The sequence below is a fragment of the Schistosoma mansoni genome, chromosome 4, assembly GCF_000237925.1.
Source record: "Schistosoma mansoni strain Puerto Rico chromosome 4, complete genome".
Lineage (NCBI taxonomy): Eukaryota > Metazoa > Platyhelminthes > Trematoda > Strigeidida > Schistosomatidae > Schistosoma > Schistosoma mansoni.
In genome coordinates, this window is record NC_031498.1 from 15015139 (window position 1) to 15028394 (window position 13256).

Genomic DNA, 13256 nt, shown 5'->3' on the forward strand with positions numbered 1-13256 from the left:
ATGGATGATAGCGTTGTCACAGTTGCACAAATTCTTAAGGCTTTCCGTGTGCATTTGGGGAAGTTAGATTTCAAATGTGAAACTAAAGAGGTCGAACTTTCTACGTCCTTGTCAAATCATGTATGTCTCATTTTGTAAGTAATGTTTTAGGAGCTATCTGTGACCAACGATGTCGTCAACTTTTTTCTCAAAGTGGGTGACTTTGTGCTGCTGTGCGAGAATGCAGAATGTTTAAATTCTGTGTCCTTGAGCAAAGTGCTTCAGGAATTACTCTCTTCACATATATCTGCAAATGTTGTGGCTTCATTGTTGTATCGTATTTACCAGTCTTCAGACATTTGGGTACCTTTCACTAATGTGGAATTCTCTAAAATCATTAGCCCTCTTTTTCAGCCGGTTTTTTTTCATTCTTGCATACGATTCCTTTTGCTTCAACACCAAGTTCCTATTTTAGTTTTCCAGATGATGCGTATTCCGTATGTTATGTTTATTCTAACTTTCGTTTCAGAATGTTTCGTTACCACCCACCGATAAGTGGCCAAGCCAAACTGGTTGGACATTTCACTGCTGGATATACAGAAAACGTTTCACAAATAACAATAAAATGCATTTATATTGGTAGATTAATTTTTTGTTTGTCATATAACCATTCATTTCAAGTTTCCAAACTTATGATCGGCTAGGATTCTCAGCTTATTTTGTTAACGAAGTTCTGTTTTTATCTGTGAGCCGTAGCAAAGGGAATGTTGATGAGTTCCCTATCAATTTCTCTTTCCGTCTTCATGAGGTTTGTCAATTTATTTTAGTGATCAGTACTCTCATTTTAGTGGTTCATGCTTACAATTGTTCACTCGTTTTTGCGATGGGGTGGAAGTAGTATTCTCTGTTACGTTAACGGTACGTTGGTGTCAAATGTGGACGTAACATGGCATTTAAATACCTGCGAGGTATGGCAGATTCCTTTTTGTTTAAGTATTTTGTACTGTATAACTAATCGTTATCCATTCGCTGGTACCCAGAATGTCTTTACTTGATGTGATAAATTACTATATGGATGAATTTCCATCCTGTTTTCTTTAATGTGGCTTTTTGTTGACACACTTCATTAGTGGGATTTTAAAAAGATATTCAGTTAACTGGAGAATGTCTCCTAATTATGATTTGCTTTTTACCTTTAATGCTCCTATAAGATTTTCAATAGATTTTAAAGTTATCAAATGAAATCAATCATAACGTTTTATTCACCTCGTAAAATATTTCTATATTCTATCAATGTTTCTTCACTATTCAGAAAGTGGATTGTTATTTTTTCGATTTCAAACCTCGTACTTCAGTTGTTCAAAATATTGGTTTATCTTCTAACAGATGGTTAAAATCTAATCATTTATTGTCAGTAGATTCCTTTACTTGTACAGGGGAAACAGCTCAGTCGAGCTACACTGGGTGAAGCACTTCAAGTTCTATCGTCTTAAACTAGTTAGTTCGACTTCGATATGACAAAAAACAGTAAATATTAATTTCGTGCATAAATCATTTTATCTGTAGTGAGATTTGATGCCATTAAATTGTTTACTATTGATCCTGTCTTTCAACAACAGTAGAAAGTCTAAAAATGGAAGAACATAAAACTGAAACTCTTCATCTTGTTTCCCGGACTTGTGTTATTGGTAAGAATTGGAATCTGTAAGGCTAATACATCAGAAACTATTCACCAAAGGGTATGTTTGATAGATTTCAAGAAGTTGTCTGTTGAAGATCATCGGTCATGCTTTTGGGTCGTCAGTACTCCTTCTAACCTAGTTTGCTTTCTACACACCTCAATAAAAAGTGTTTTCGCATTGCGTGAGGAATAGGGAAGTAGAAACACATAAGTCAGTTTTGCTAAATGGTCGGTAAGGACACTAGTTTGTACTTTTTCCTGCAGCTGAATTTACCACTAAGTAAATATCTGTAGTCCAAGACACATTTTGTTTTTGTAATAATACTAATCAATAGAAAATTCACTTTGAACTAACAAGTTTATTAATTTCCAAGTTTTATTTTTCAGAAGTGTTGGTTTGAAATATTGATTCATACACATGTATATATCTTTGCGCTCTTGATACTTGATACTATCGGTTTCATTTTTCATTTCATTTCTGAAGAGTTATCAGATTGTGTTTTACTTGCAAACTTATGTGTATTCGTACAATTATCACAAGTGTTTGGTTTTATTAACGTATTTTACCACAGGTTTTTAGGACATGCTTAATTGGTCAATCAAATGACACTACAAATGGAGACGGTTTTTATGGCCATATGTCTAACATTATGGGGTTTGCGGAGGCTCTTACACCGGAACAAATCAGTTATATTTACTCCTTGGGCCCAAAATATCAAGTGCGTTTACCCTAAAATGTTCCAGGATGTGCTGTTCTGAATTTACTATTTTTTTGCCTTTTGATTTTCTTGGAAGGCAGTCCGTTAATCACATATTAAAGAATGCCTTAAGTTTTGTATTAGAAAATCCAGTAATGTGGACCCAATTTTACTGAACAGTTTCAAATGCTTTTAGGATATTTTCATCATAGTTTTATGACCTAACCTTTCCGTGCAATCAAGTTGGGTATAAATTCATGTTCCTCAAAGTACTGTTCGTAATAACGGACTATTTCGTGTAAACCGTAACTTCCAAGTAATTCTGATATTTTTTGATCATCCAGCTGAATGATAACTGATATTAGAGTGGCTTAATAAAAAGGTTTTATTTGTTTCGGGAATTCAGTATGAATGGTTCAGTGGCTTTGGTTATGGGACTGAACTCTCACACTTCCACTTCTGTTATGATATCACAAGCTCCTACATACTTGATCGAATACCTAAATATTCATTCGACGAACGAGCTGAATTCATCCAAATAATTTGTTTAACTGTTTGGCTTTTTCGGTATTAAATTAACCACTGTTATAGTACGTTGATCCTTAATCTGATATTTGAAACTAGAATACCGTATTACAATTCGGCTGACAGGATATAATATTTATATTTCGATTTTGACATTCACAACTGTAGTTGTACAAGTTGATCATACTCTCGGAGGGTTGTGAAGACATTTTGAAAATAGACTTATTTCCTTGTCTCGATCTATCAGAAAAATACTGTGCGTTACACACAACGTCCTCTTGCTTTTGCTATCATCTAAGACGTTAGGTTTATGGGCTAAGTTAGTACAACTCTTGCTTGATTAATTCAAGACTACTGATACACGTAATTTCTGACTTTCACAAACTAAATTCTTTCATTCGCTGTCAAAAGAAACATAAATAGATGGAAAATCCTGTCAATGTTTAAAATAATTAGCGATTTTTTTGGATATGCTAACTCAGTCAAAGTATCGATTAGTGATTTCTACACCAGTCCAAAGAATATTTATTTTTCAAAATATATATTAAAATGAATGGTTTGAATGTAAATTATAAGTCGCTTAGGGAAAGTAAGTGGTCGAGAGACTTTGAAATCTTAAAAAATTAATGAAGGTTTGTTTCGCACATTTCAACATAGTCTATCTATATCATCTATAAGGTGTTTGACTACTTATTAAATGGAAAGTGTACTGTGAGCCAAAAGTTATGACATTTGGTGGATGACAGTTAAGCATGTTTATGCGCAAACGTATTTAAAATATTGCTAGTTTGTGGTAAAGTAAGCAAAAAAGCTATTCTAATACCTCATATAAATCTTAAAAAGGATGATAAATACGTTAGTGTAATTGTTCTCATACGTTGACTCATCTGTCTAGTTCATGTATTTCTCATACTAACTTATACATTGTGATGTTGAATAGAATGTGATTAGGTCAAAGAAAAGCTAATGATAGTAGCGCCAAAACAGAACATCAAATCAAAAATTCACTTACCATATGTCTTAATTTTTTTTAGAAATGTAAAGACGTCATTAATATTGTCATCATTGTTTACAGGCTATGCAACATAGTCCGAATTTATTTACATTGTCGGAAATATGTTTACTATTTATCCGAATCTCAGTTGTCCTGCTATTTTTAATTGATTTTCCCTGCTTAGTTTATTTCGTTCATCATAAACTTTATGTGCTTTAGTCAGTCTCAGATGTTTGATCTTCCCGTTTAGAGGTACGGTAACCTGAAAGAATAAACTTTTGCTCAATATTCTCAGGATTTTTTCTACCTATCTATGGCTTTTACAGAACACTATTATATAAATGCTACTGTTGAATTAGATAACCTTTGATCGTCATTGTGGATATCTAAATAATTGCAAGACTAAACGAAAGTGATTTCATAGTCGAAGCTTTATCACTGGTATTTTCCATATTGTGTTGTCTGTAGTATCATTCTTTTTACTATGTTTTATTTTGGTGTATTTTAATGTTATAAACTTGCTCCCTAGGGTCAGTTCCGTTTTGAAGCTGATATCTGTAGTGAGTCTTCTAATCAAACTGAAATAATTAGTGACCTTAACAAGCTGTATAACTCACTCGTATTTGCATACAATCCTCTTTCTTGCGATGGTCGGTTATGCCTTAATCAGACTGTGAACTTCCATCAGTCAAATCAAACATCTTTGCATGCTTTGATGAGTGGGGTAAGGATCTGTTTGAAATTTATATCGTGATAAAATTATCTACCATCTATGTTTTGTCTATTGATATTACATCCACTTTCTGTCGTGAAATGTTTTGTATTGTACCCTGTATTTATATTGTTTTTAAACCACAAGTAATACCACGTTTTTGTCGTCGCTTTTAACAGTCGATTGTGGGAACTGGTAAGATATAACGTGAACGAAACCTTCAAGTAAAAGTGCACTTTACTGACGATCAGAAAATACTTTCTAGTGATAAAACAATGAATGTTGAAAAGCTATAAAATTACAGTGGAATAGTGATTTTAATATGATAAATAATCTCTTCTATGATAAATTAGTGGTTAATTTACACACTAGAAGTTGGGCTAGTGTTGAGATTTAATGTCACCACCCTGTAGGGTTTTCGTCACCAAGTGGCATCAGCTATCGTGCAAAAGGTTAAGTTTAGGTAACAAAAATTAAACGATACTTGTGCTAGGACTACAAATTAGTCTTAAGGGTACTCACGAAACGAAATCAGCTTTAATTCAATAATGCTTTTTCCTTCTTTTGTTTACAAGCATAAAAAACTTAGGGATAAGATTCAATGTCATCTGGAGTGGTAGGATACTATTCAGATACACAAACGCCGTCAACTATGCACTGAATCACACCAACAGGTTTGACATACAACATGGATTTGTAGTAGATATTTCTTGTGGTATAGATTAAGCACTATATCATATTCGCTGTTCGGTTGCACAGTGGACATTTTCATTAACTTCAAACATTTTCGAAAACAAATATTGCCAATTTTCACCTAATTATTCACAACGTACAAGGTATTGAACACTGTGCTTTTATTTTCGTGCAAAAAAGAGTAGGCGCTACCTAAATTCTGACAGGTTCACTCGAGGCCGTCAGTATAGTTTACTTTTATCAAAAATCATCAATGATTACAACGCTGTCGTTCAGCGTATGTCCCATTCTTTGAAAACTTGATCATTCGTTTCGGATGGTTATAAAAATATCGTTTAATGACCTCTAATACGATGTTACTAATACAAAATACGGTCCAAGCTGCTCACGTCAAGTCAAACACACCCATGTATCTCAGAGTCTAATTGAGCTATTCTACAACGTAGTGTAGAATAACTACATTACATACTGCTACTTCCACGTTTTAGGGAATTTTTATTTTGATAGGAATGTCGTTGTCATATCATAATTTTAGATTAGTACATGTTTTATTTCTATTTCTCTTAATTAAACCAAAAACCTTAAAGATCCTTCTAATACATTATAATGTGAAATGTGTGTTCATTAAGTCATTTCTCTAATGATGACGTAACTTATCCTGAGATTTTTGTTTCTTATAATTCCACTCAAATTAAGGAGCAACTATGTTTTTTAGAGTAAAATTATTTGGTATTACTAGTGCAGTATCTTCGTATCAACTTGTCTGTTGCCTCAATACAGTGAAAATATTTATTATTGGTTCATAAAAGGCAAGTAATTTCCTGAAGATCTGTCCCATTTAACGCTTCATCCTGCCCTTTCCCATTTTATTATTCAGAATGTCTCTGCTGTAATAAACAGTTCAGTGTCAGATACATTCATCAAACTGGGTGGTATGCAGTTATTGTATCCTTTATTCAGTCGCTTAGACTGGCCTTCTGAGAAGTCTGTTGCTTTTGAAAATAAATTAAATGTGCTGGAAATACTTGCTCTTCATCCATCTTTTGTCAATCTTCAACTTTCTTCACCTGAAATTCCGTAAGTAATATTTAGTTGCTGTTTCGATATTTATTTCGATGTTCTTTAGATTTTTATTGTTCTTTCCATTTTATTTTGGAGGATTGAGGTATTGTTGAGTGATAGTTTTATTCTCCTTATTATTCCGAAAATTTTTTGTTGAACTGTCTTGCGATATGGGACTAAGCCTTTCTTCAAAATGCTAAATTTTCGACGTTTTTCTAATAATACACGTATGTTACAGATGTTCTATCGTATATATGTTCCAAGCATTTTCCATGAATAGCTAAACAGAATAAGTAATGTCGACGTTTTAGGCGGAGAAAAATGAGTAGGGATGGTAAGTCAGTTGATGAGGCTAAGGGCGTTATCAACCAAGGCAGTTGAAATATATCTTAAGCATCCAAAGTTACTGCGTACCCTTACTGTGATCTAATTTATCTGTCATATTGAAGAAAGAGTTCTGATGGGAGTTATCATTTTTAAAAATCTGAATACCGTGGTTAGTATTGTTTGAATGCATGTCGTTTCTTCTCTGAAAATTGGATGATTTTTTTTCTTGCTCTCTTGATCCACAGAACAATTTTAGTTCGCTTTATTTTTGGTTTAGTTCGTATGTCATCTACATTAAGAAGTCAATTTGTTGCAACTAAGGGTTTACTTATCATTGCAAATGCGTTAAATCAATCAGATATGAAGCATTTAACGAAGAGTTTGCTGGATGAAATTACGAATTTCACGTTGTATTTACTAAAGACGATTAAATCAACTCATGATGAATTAAATATTCACAGTAATTCAACATCAAATGTTAATATTTATATTATACTCATCAGACAAATGTATGGATATCTCCTAAGTAACTCAGAACTATGGTGTAAAGCTACCCTAGATGTAAGTTGTTGATTTTTTATAAGATTTCTGGAATATATATATATATATACATATATATATATGAAAGCGGAATACTGAAAAAGTAGTATTCTTGTATTTCAGCTTGAAAAAGTAACAAGTATATTGAAACTTACTCTCTATTTGTCATGCTAACAGCTTTCCCTATTTTTTTTCATGTTTTGTAGCACTTTTTTTAAGATTTTGATTAAACTAATAAAATCCACTTAACATAAACTTTCTTATATATAATCATAAGATGACATATCCTTATGGAATTTATTTAATGTAAATTAATTACAACAAACATTAAGTGAATGGAGACCATGTTTTGAGAATTGTTATAAAAGATTTTCGAAATAATATTTTTTTGAAAGATAGAATGTATAGAGAGATGAAAAATTAATTACCAATTATTATCAGAAGGGGTTTTATGGATATTATAGTAATTTTAATAGTTGAGATCGCTAAATTTAGTGGATCGGTTGAAGTTAGACATTAACACAGTTGGATGCCGGCTTGGTGGTCTAGTGGTTAAGCGCTCGCGCGTGGAACTGATTGGTCCTGGTTTCGAATCTCGTGAGGCGGGGTCGTGGATGCGCACTGCTGAGGCGTCCCATAATAGAATGAAACGGCCGTCCAGTGCTTCCAGGTTTTCCATGGTTGTCTAGCTTCAATTAATTCATGATCTCAATTATTATAATCACTAATTGTCAATTAACTAATATCTCATAAGCAGATAGAAAGGTTTATCCATAATTTTTCTGAAAAAATAAAATTTATAAATTCTATTTTGTTTAGAAGTTTAGTATGTATAAATCAAATACTTCAGGACATGATTATGTAATTGGGTTTTATAATCCAGTTAAATATTATTGAATTCCATTTTCATCCGAATGTAATTGGTGTTGTTAATTTATTTTGGTAAGAGAGATTTTAAGATGGTCATTAATTAAGAAAAGATACAGTTAAGCGAGATCAGTATTTAGACAGTGTTTATGTTGATCATTAGATTTTGTTAGAATAGATTGATCAAAATACTAAATGTGTAGTGAACAAAAACACGACTGGGGACAATCAAATGTATTGTAGCACGGCATTACAGAATATCTAATTAAAATATGAGAACCATACAGTGAATAGTTAATTTGCAAAATAACAATCATTTGTCTCAATTTGACTGTTTCTTCTGCAAATATCCGTCCATAGTCTCCGATTATAATTATCATGCATTTTCGTATCAACTGCATGCCGTTCCCGTTCTCTCCTAATCGATCTACTGAAATACATTCAATGCACGACCATCACTCTATACTACTTATGTGGATATCAGTAACCCACACCACAATATATGTGTGATCAGATATAAGTAGACCACACCACATATTTACATTGTAAAATGTTTGTCGTTGAATGGATTCAAAAGTGACATAATCAAATCTATTCTAAACATCTGCAGATTTCTCAGTCCTTTTTCAGTCCCATATTATTCCGTTGATTTGAGATTATAAAATCCTTACTTTTTTATATTTAGATCATCTTGGTTAAAATAAATTATTGTTCAGCACTTATAGAGTATGAAAATAGTAATCTAAAGGCTATTGATTTAAATTTGATCTTTACTCAAGAAGGTACTTAATCATATTTATTCATTATCTCTTTATGGTAATAGTGAATTTTGTCAATATGGTAGTGATCTGTAATTTTCAACCAACCAATGTTTCTTTTCTATTTAATTTTATATTCTTAGGTTCAGGAACAATTGTATCAATTTTTAGCTACTGATTTCATGGAAGCTGTTAGTTTAGGTTATATTGAACGAATTGGAACTATAATTCATTGTTTATATGCATTAAAATATTATTTGGCATTGACAAATCCTCGTGCACGAAGTGGTTATGAACTATGTACACCAGGTAAGTAATAAAAAATATAACAAAACAATTTTGTTAAAATGTTACTGTTAATTTAGAATAACATTTATCCGTCTAATATTTAAATTAGTGTATGCAATTATTCAGTTTTGTAAATGAACTTAGTGAAAAAAATTCCTTCGTTGAATTAATGGTTTATTTCAAAAAATGACCTTGGACATTGTTAGAAACGTGTATGACTAATAATTCATAAAACTATATCCTTGTGTTTTGCGTGTTCGGCATCAAAGTTTAAGTTAGATAGTCACATAGCGCTTCGAATAAATTTGTCTCAACTAGTATATACATATTCCGGTTACGTATTCAAATCAGAACTGTTACGAAATATGAAATTGATACGTCTTACTGATTGAACGCTATATTCGGATCCTAAGCTAGTCTTGTACCCCCCAAACTAGAACTACACAGCGACTTGAACACGAGAGAAAAGGCACAAAATATGCGGGAAGCACTTTACTCCAAAGGTTTATTTATGTACACAAAATATAGGGTTTTTATAGTATTTTAGAAGTCCTTGGGTTTTCCTGAAAATTCTAGAATACTACTAAACTTAGTAGCAGTGTAGTAATCAGCCAATCAGAACCTCTACATGTGACTTTTTATTTTTGCGATATTTCTAGAAAAACTTCTAATCAAATGCTGATTGAATAAAATGCTTCTTAATGTATCCTGAGCTTGTCATGTTTACTGCGAGTAACTTTCAGGATCGCCCCAGCAGAAATACTAATTGAAACAGTAAACTAATAATGATAATAAATACTTTTTCTTATCATACTCAGTTTTCAGTGCATTTTAACTCTCATACGTATGTATTTACACTAGATCATAACTTACTATGTTAAATTAAGCATTATCTTGTTTATAAAAGTTGGTTAGTTGGCCATTCCATGTTCGCTTTCTAAAGATGGATCTTTTTTCCGTTAAGCAGAAAGAGAAACGTGATTCATCTTTTATGTTATCGTATACTTCGGATATGTAGTACGGAATGCCTTAACGAAGAACTCGCGTTCCTTAAGAAAATTATCTTGTTTAGTTTGGCTATTTCAGTTTCATTTGTGTAATTTCCTACCTTATATGTCTCTTAATTTGTTACAATTTATAAAGCATCTTGGCAATTATAGGGGACAGGAAAGGGTCATAATCAGAAACATTCTATTTATTTATAGCCTCTTGAGAAGATACGCAACACAAACCTCGGGTTGTGGATTGTTTTTCTACATGATAGCATGGATTGGATTAAAAATGTATTATAAAAGTGTATTAAAAGTGCTCGCTAATCGTCCTAACTGTGATTTTTTTCGAGATTATTTAAGAACTAATGTCGTTTTTGAAATTTTTATTACTAGTTTACTTCATAATAAATAATTTTTGATGCAGCCATTATTCCAGTCATTTTACTTTCTGTAGATGTTTTGATACATGATTGTTTCCCCAGTTATTTAAGTAGTTTTGTGATTAGAAATAATTTGTGATCAGAACAGAAATTTATAGTTCGTTACTTAACTCTTCAGTAGTATAGTCTAACTTTTAATCAATTACATGACGTAGTTATAGGCATTAATTTAAATTCATGCCATGTTAAAAATGTTTAAAGGGTCTTATTTCATTTGCGATTGTTTGAACCTTCTCTTTGTTAATGTTAAGGACTCTAATTAATCAATCTGTATTGACATGTATGCATCCTGCGCCCGAGTTTCCATTAAATCACAACTAATTTTAAGCTAAGTTGGATAGTGTCGAGAAGTGCAATCCAGGACCTGTATTTCGTCCAACTCAGGATTCGTCGTCCGGATGCAACTACATCCTACTGTTGATGTTTACTCCGGGACATAAACACAGTGCCTTTCGCATCTAACATCCAACGTGTTGTCCGCTTAGCTGTTGAATTCAGATAGCCAAAAGCGACTGATCAGTTACACAGTCGTTAAATTCGACTATAAGGAAACCAAAACACATAGTAAAATAAATTTTGTCTCCGTTACTCAATTCAAGGCCTATCTGGACTCAGTTGCTAAGTAGATAACCCGTTTGTTATTTGAAGCGAAGGAGATTATGTTTAGGTCACGGAGTACACATGAACACTGCGATGCAGTTGCATCCTAGCTGATGAGTTTTGAATAGGGGAAAATACGAGTTCTGGATTCCACTTCTAGCTACTATTCAACTTTGATTAAAGAACATCGGTTTTGGTCGTACTAAAATATATGAATTCGTAGTAGTGATTAGATACTTACAGCCGTGATTTTTTACTATATTTCCCAGTTGAAGCTTGTTGTACCAGCTGAATGCAGGTTGCGTAAGTATAGCTATTACTGCATGCATAAATGTTATTACGGATACTGCATGAAATTTTGGGCTATATCAGATAGTAGCTGCTTACATTAGTGACATAGTAATATAATCGTTTAATTATTACTCTTCAAGATAACCTCTACAGCATGCTGATTCACATCTTGATCATAGTACTTGTGAACGTTCAGTGTTTGTGCTTAAACAAGTAATCATGATGAACCGTTAAATTTTTTACAATTTACTTGAAATAGAATATTTGGATGGGTGTTATTTTATAATTCGGAAAATATGCTATCCGCTTGAACTGTTAGTTATGACAGTCGCATCTTATTTAATAAAAAATTTTTTTAATAGACTATATTTTCTTGCTGACATTTCTCCGAATATAGGATTTGTTAGTGTCCATTTGTGCACAGAATTGTCGAACACGTTTTTTAGTATATGATCTGTAATAATGTCTTAATTAAAATATTTTTCAATAACTAACGTTAAAATCAAGAATTCACCTTTCCTCCCATGAGAAAAGAATAACGTTCAGTGAAATACGGAAACCTCCAACTATAAACTTGTTGTCTATTGCTAGATAATGTTGAAATGTGAATATACTTCTGAATTGAAGCATTTTGTTCATGTTTTAAATTAGACCACTTACTGGTGAAAGGCTTCAGGACTTGATGTAAATCGCGATTAAAAATTTCTTTGATCCCTATTCAATTAATCAGATTTATCGTTCAATTAACAAAATTCAGCTTTTAATTTTCAGTGAACTACACAAAAGATATGAAAATGCATAGTACCAAGTGATTTATTTTAAAAACTTAATAATTACTTTTACCGATGCAAGTCTTAAAATAGAAGTGTTCATTGGTGTTTGAAAGTGTTATGAACACAGTAGTAGTAAATACATTCTCTCATATATCGTTTGATAAATTGGTTCTTAATCCATTTGCCTTCATATGTGACAGAGAAATCAATACTTTCAATAAATAGAATCACTTATTTGGTTATACTTATCAATAAAGTTACGATTGAATGGTTAATGTGTCAGGTCTATTTCGGCTGATCTTGAACATGACACATAACCCTTTTATATCGCACCATTTGGATGGTTCAATACATAGTGTATGTTTAAATATTTACCTACTGATTTTGATAGTTTTACGTGTAATTACGTTTCGTTTGTGTACTTGTTTTTTGACAATCTTCATTGTCAATTTTTTACGCTACATTGTATTATTATTCTTATCATTATTATTAGATCATGAAATAATTGGTTCAGTTGAAAAATTGATTAAACTTCGTACAAACTTATTGATTTATCTGAAACGTTTATTTACACGCGGTGGGATTACGGATGATGAGATGCGATTAATTCTAGCCTTCTTAACTACTGTCCATGAGGTAACATAAATCCTTTAGCCATCTTCATTGATCACTATTAATCAATACTTAATTTTAAAGAAGTATCCTAGTTTATTTATAAGCGTATCATCAACATTTTTTGTTCTTTAGAATAAGTACTGAAAATTCTTAATCGAACAAAAATGCTTTGTACGTTTATATTTTCACTTGCCACATGTTTAGGCCAGGCCTGATATTACTACTCTTATTACTTTGATTGGTACTTCACAATGAAAATAAAACATGTGCATCATTATTATTTGTTTAATTTAGTTCATGATTCAGCTTACATCAACTTGAGATACTATAAACAACTCAGATTTTGATGGAACACTTGCATTTAGACCAGTAAGATTTGAGTCCAGAATTTGTTGAAGGTTACATACGCGCGTAAAAATGA

General features: G+C 32.2%; 1 protein-coding gene across 1 annotated transcript in view; it reads left to right on the forward strand.

Moving 5' to 3' along the window:
- Smp_153840 (putative neurobeachin) overlaps window positions 1–13256 on the forward strand; it is a gene marked incomplete at both ends in the record, with an annotated part of 66866 nt that continues 53610 nt past the window's right edge. The window contains 9 exons of the mRNA XM_018796944.1: window positions 1–134; window positions 661–787; window positions 828–947; window positions 2233–2379; window positions 4407–4601; window positions 6160–6359; window positions 6917–7232; window positions 8980–9145; window positions 12714–12856. Coding sequence (XP_018652034.1) covers window positions 1–134; window positions 661–787; window positions 828–947; window positions 2233–2379; window positions 4407–4601; window positions 6160–6359; window positions 6917–7232; window positions 8980–9145; window positions 12714–12856 — 1548 coding nt within the window. The remainder of the gene's footprint in view (window positions 135–660; window positions 788–827; window positions 948–2232; window positions 2380–4406; window positions 4602–6159; window positions 6360–6916; window positions 7233–8979; window positions 9146–12713; window positions 12857–13256) is intronic.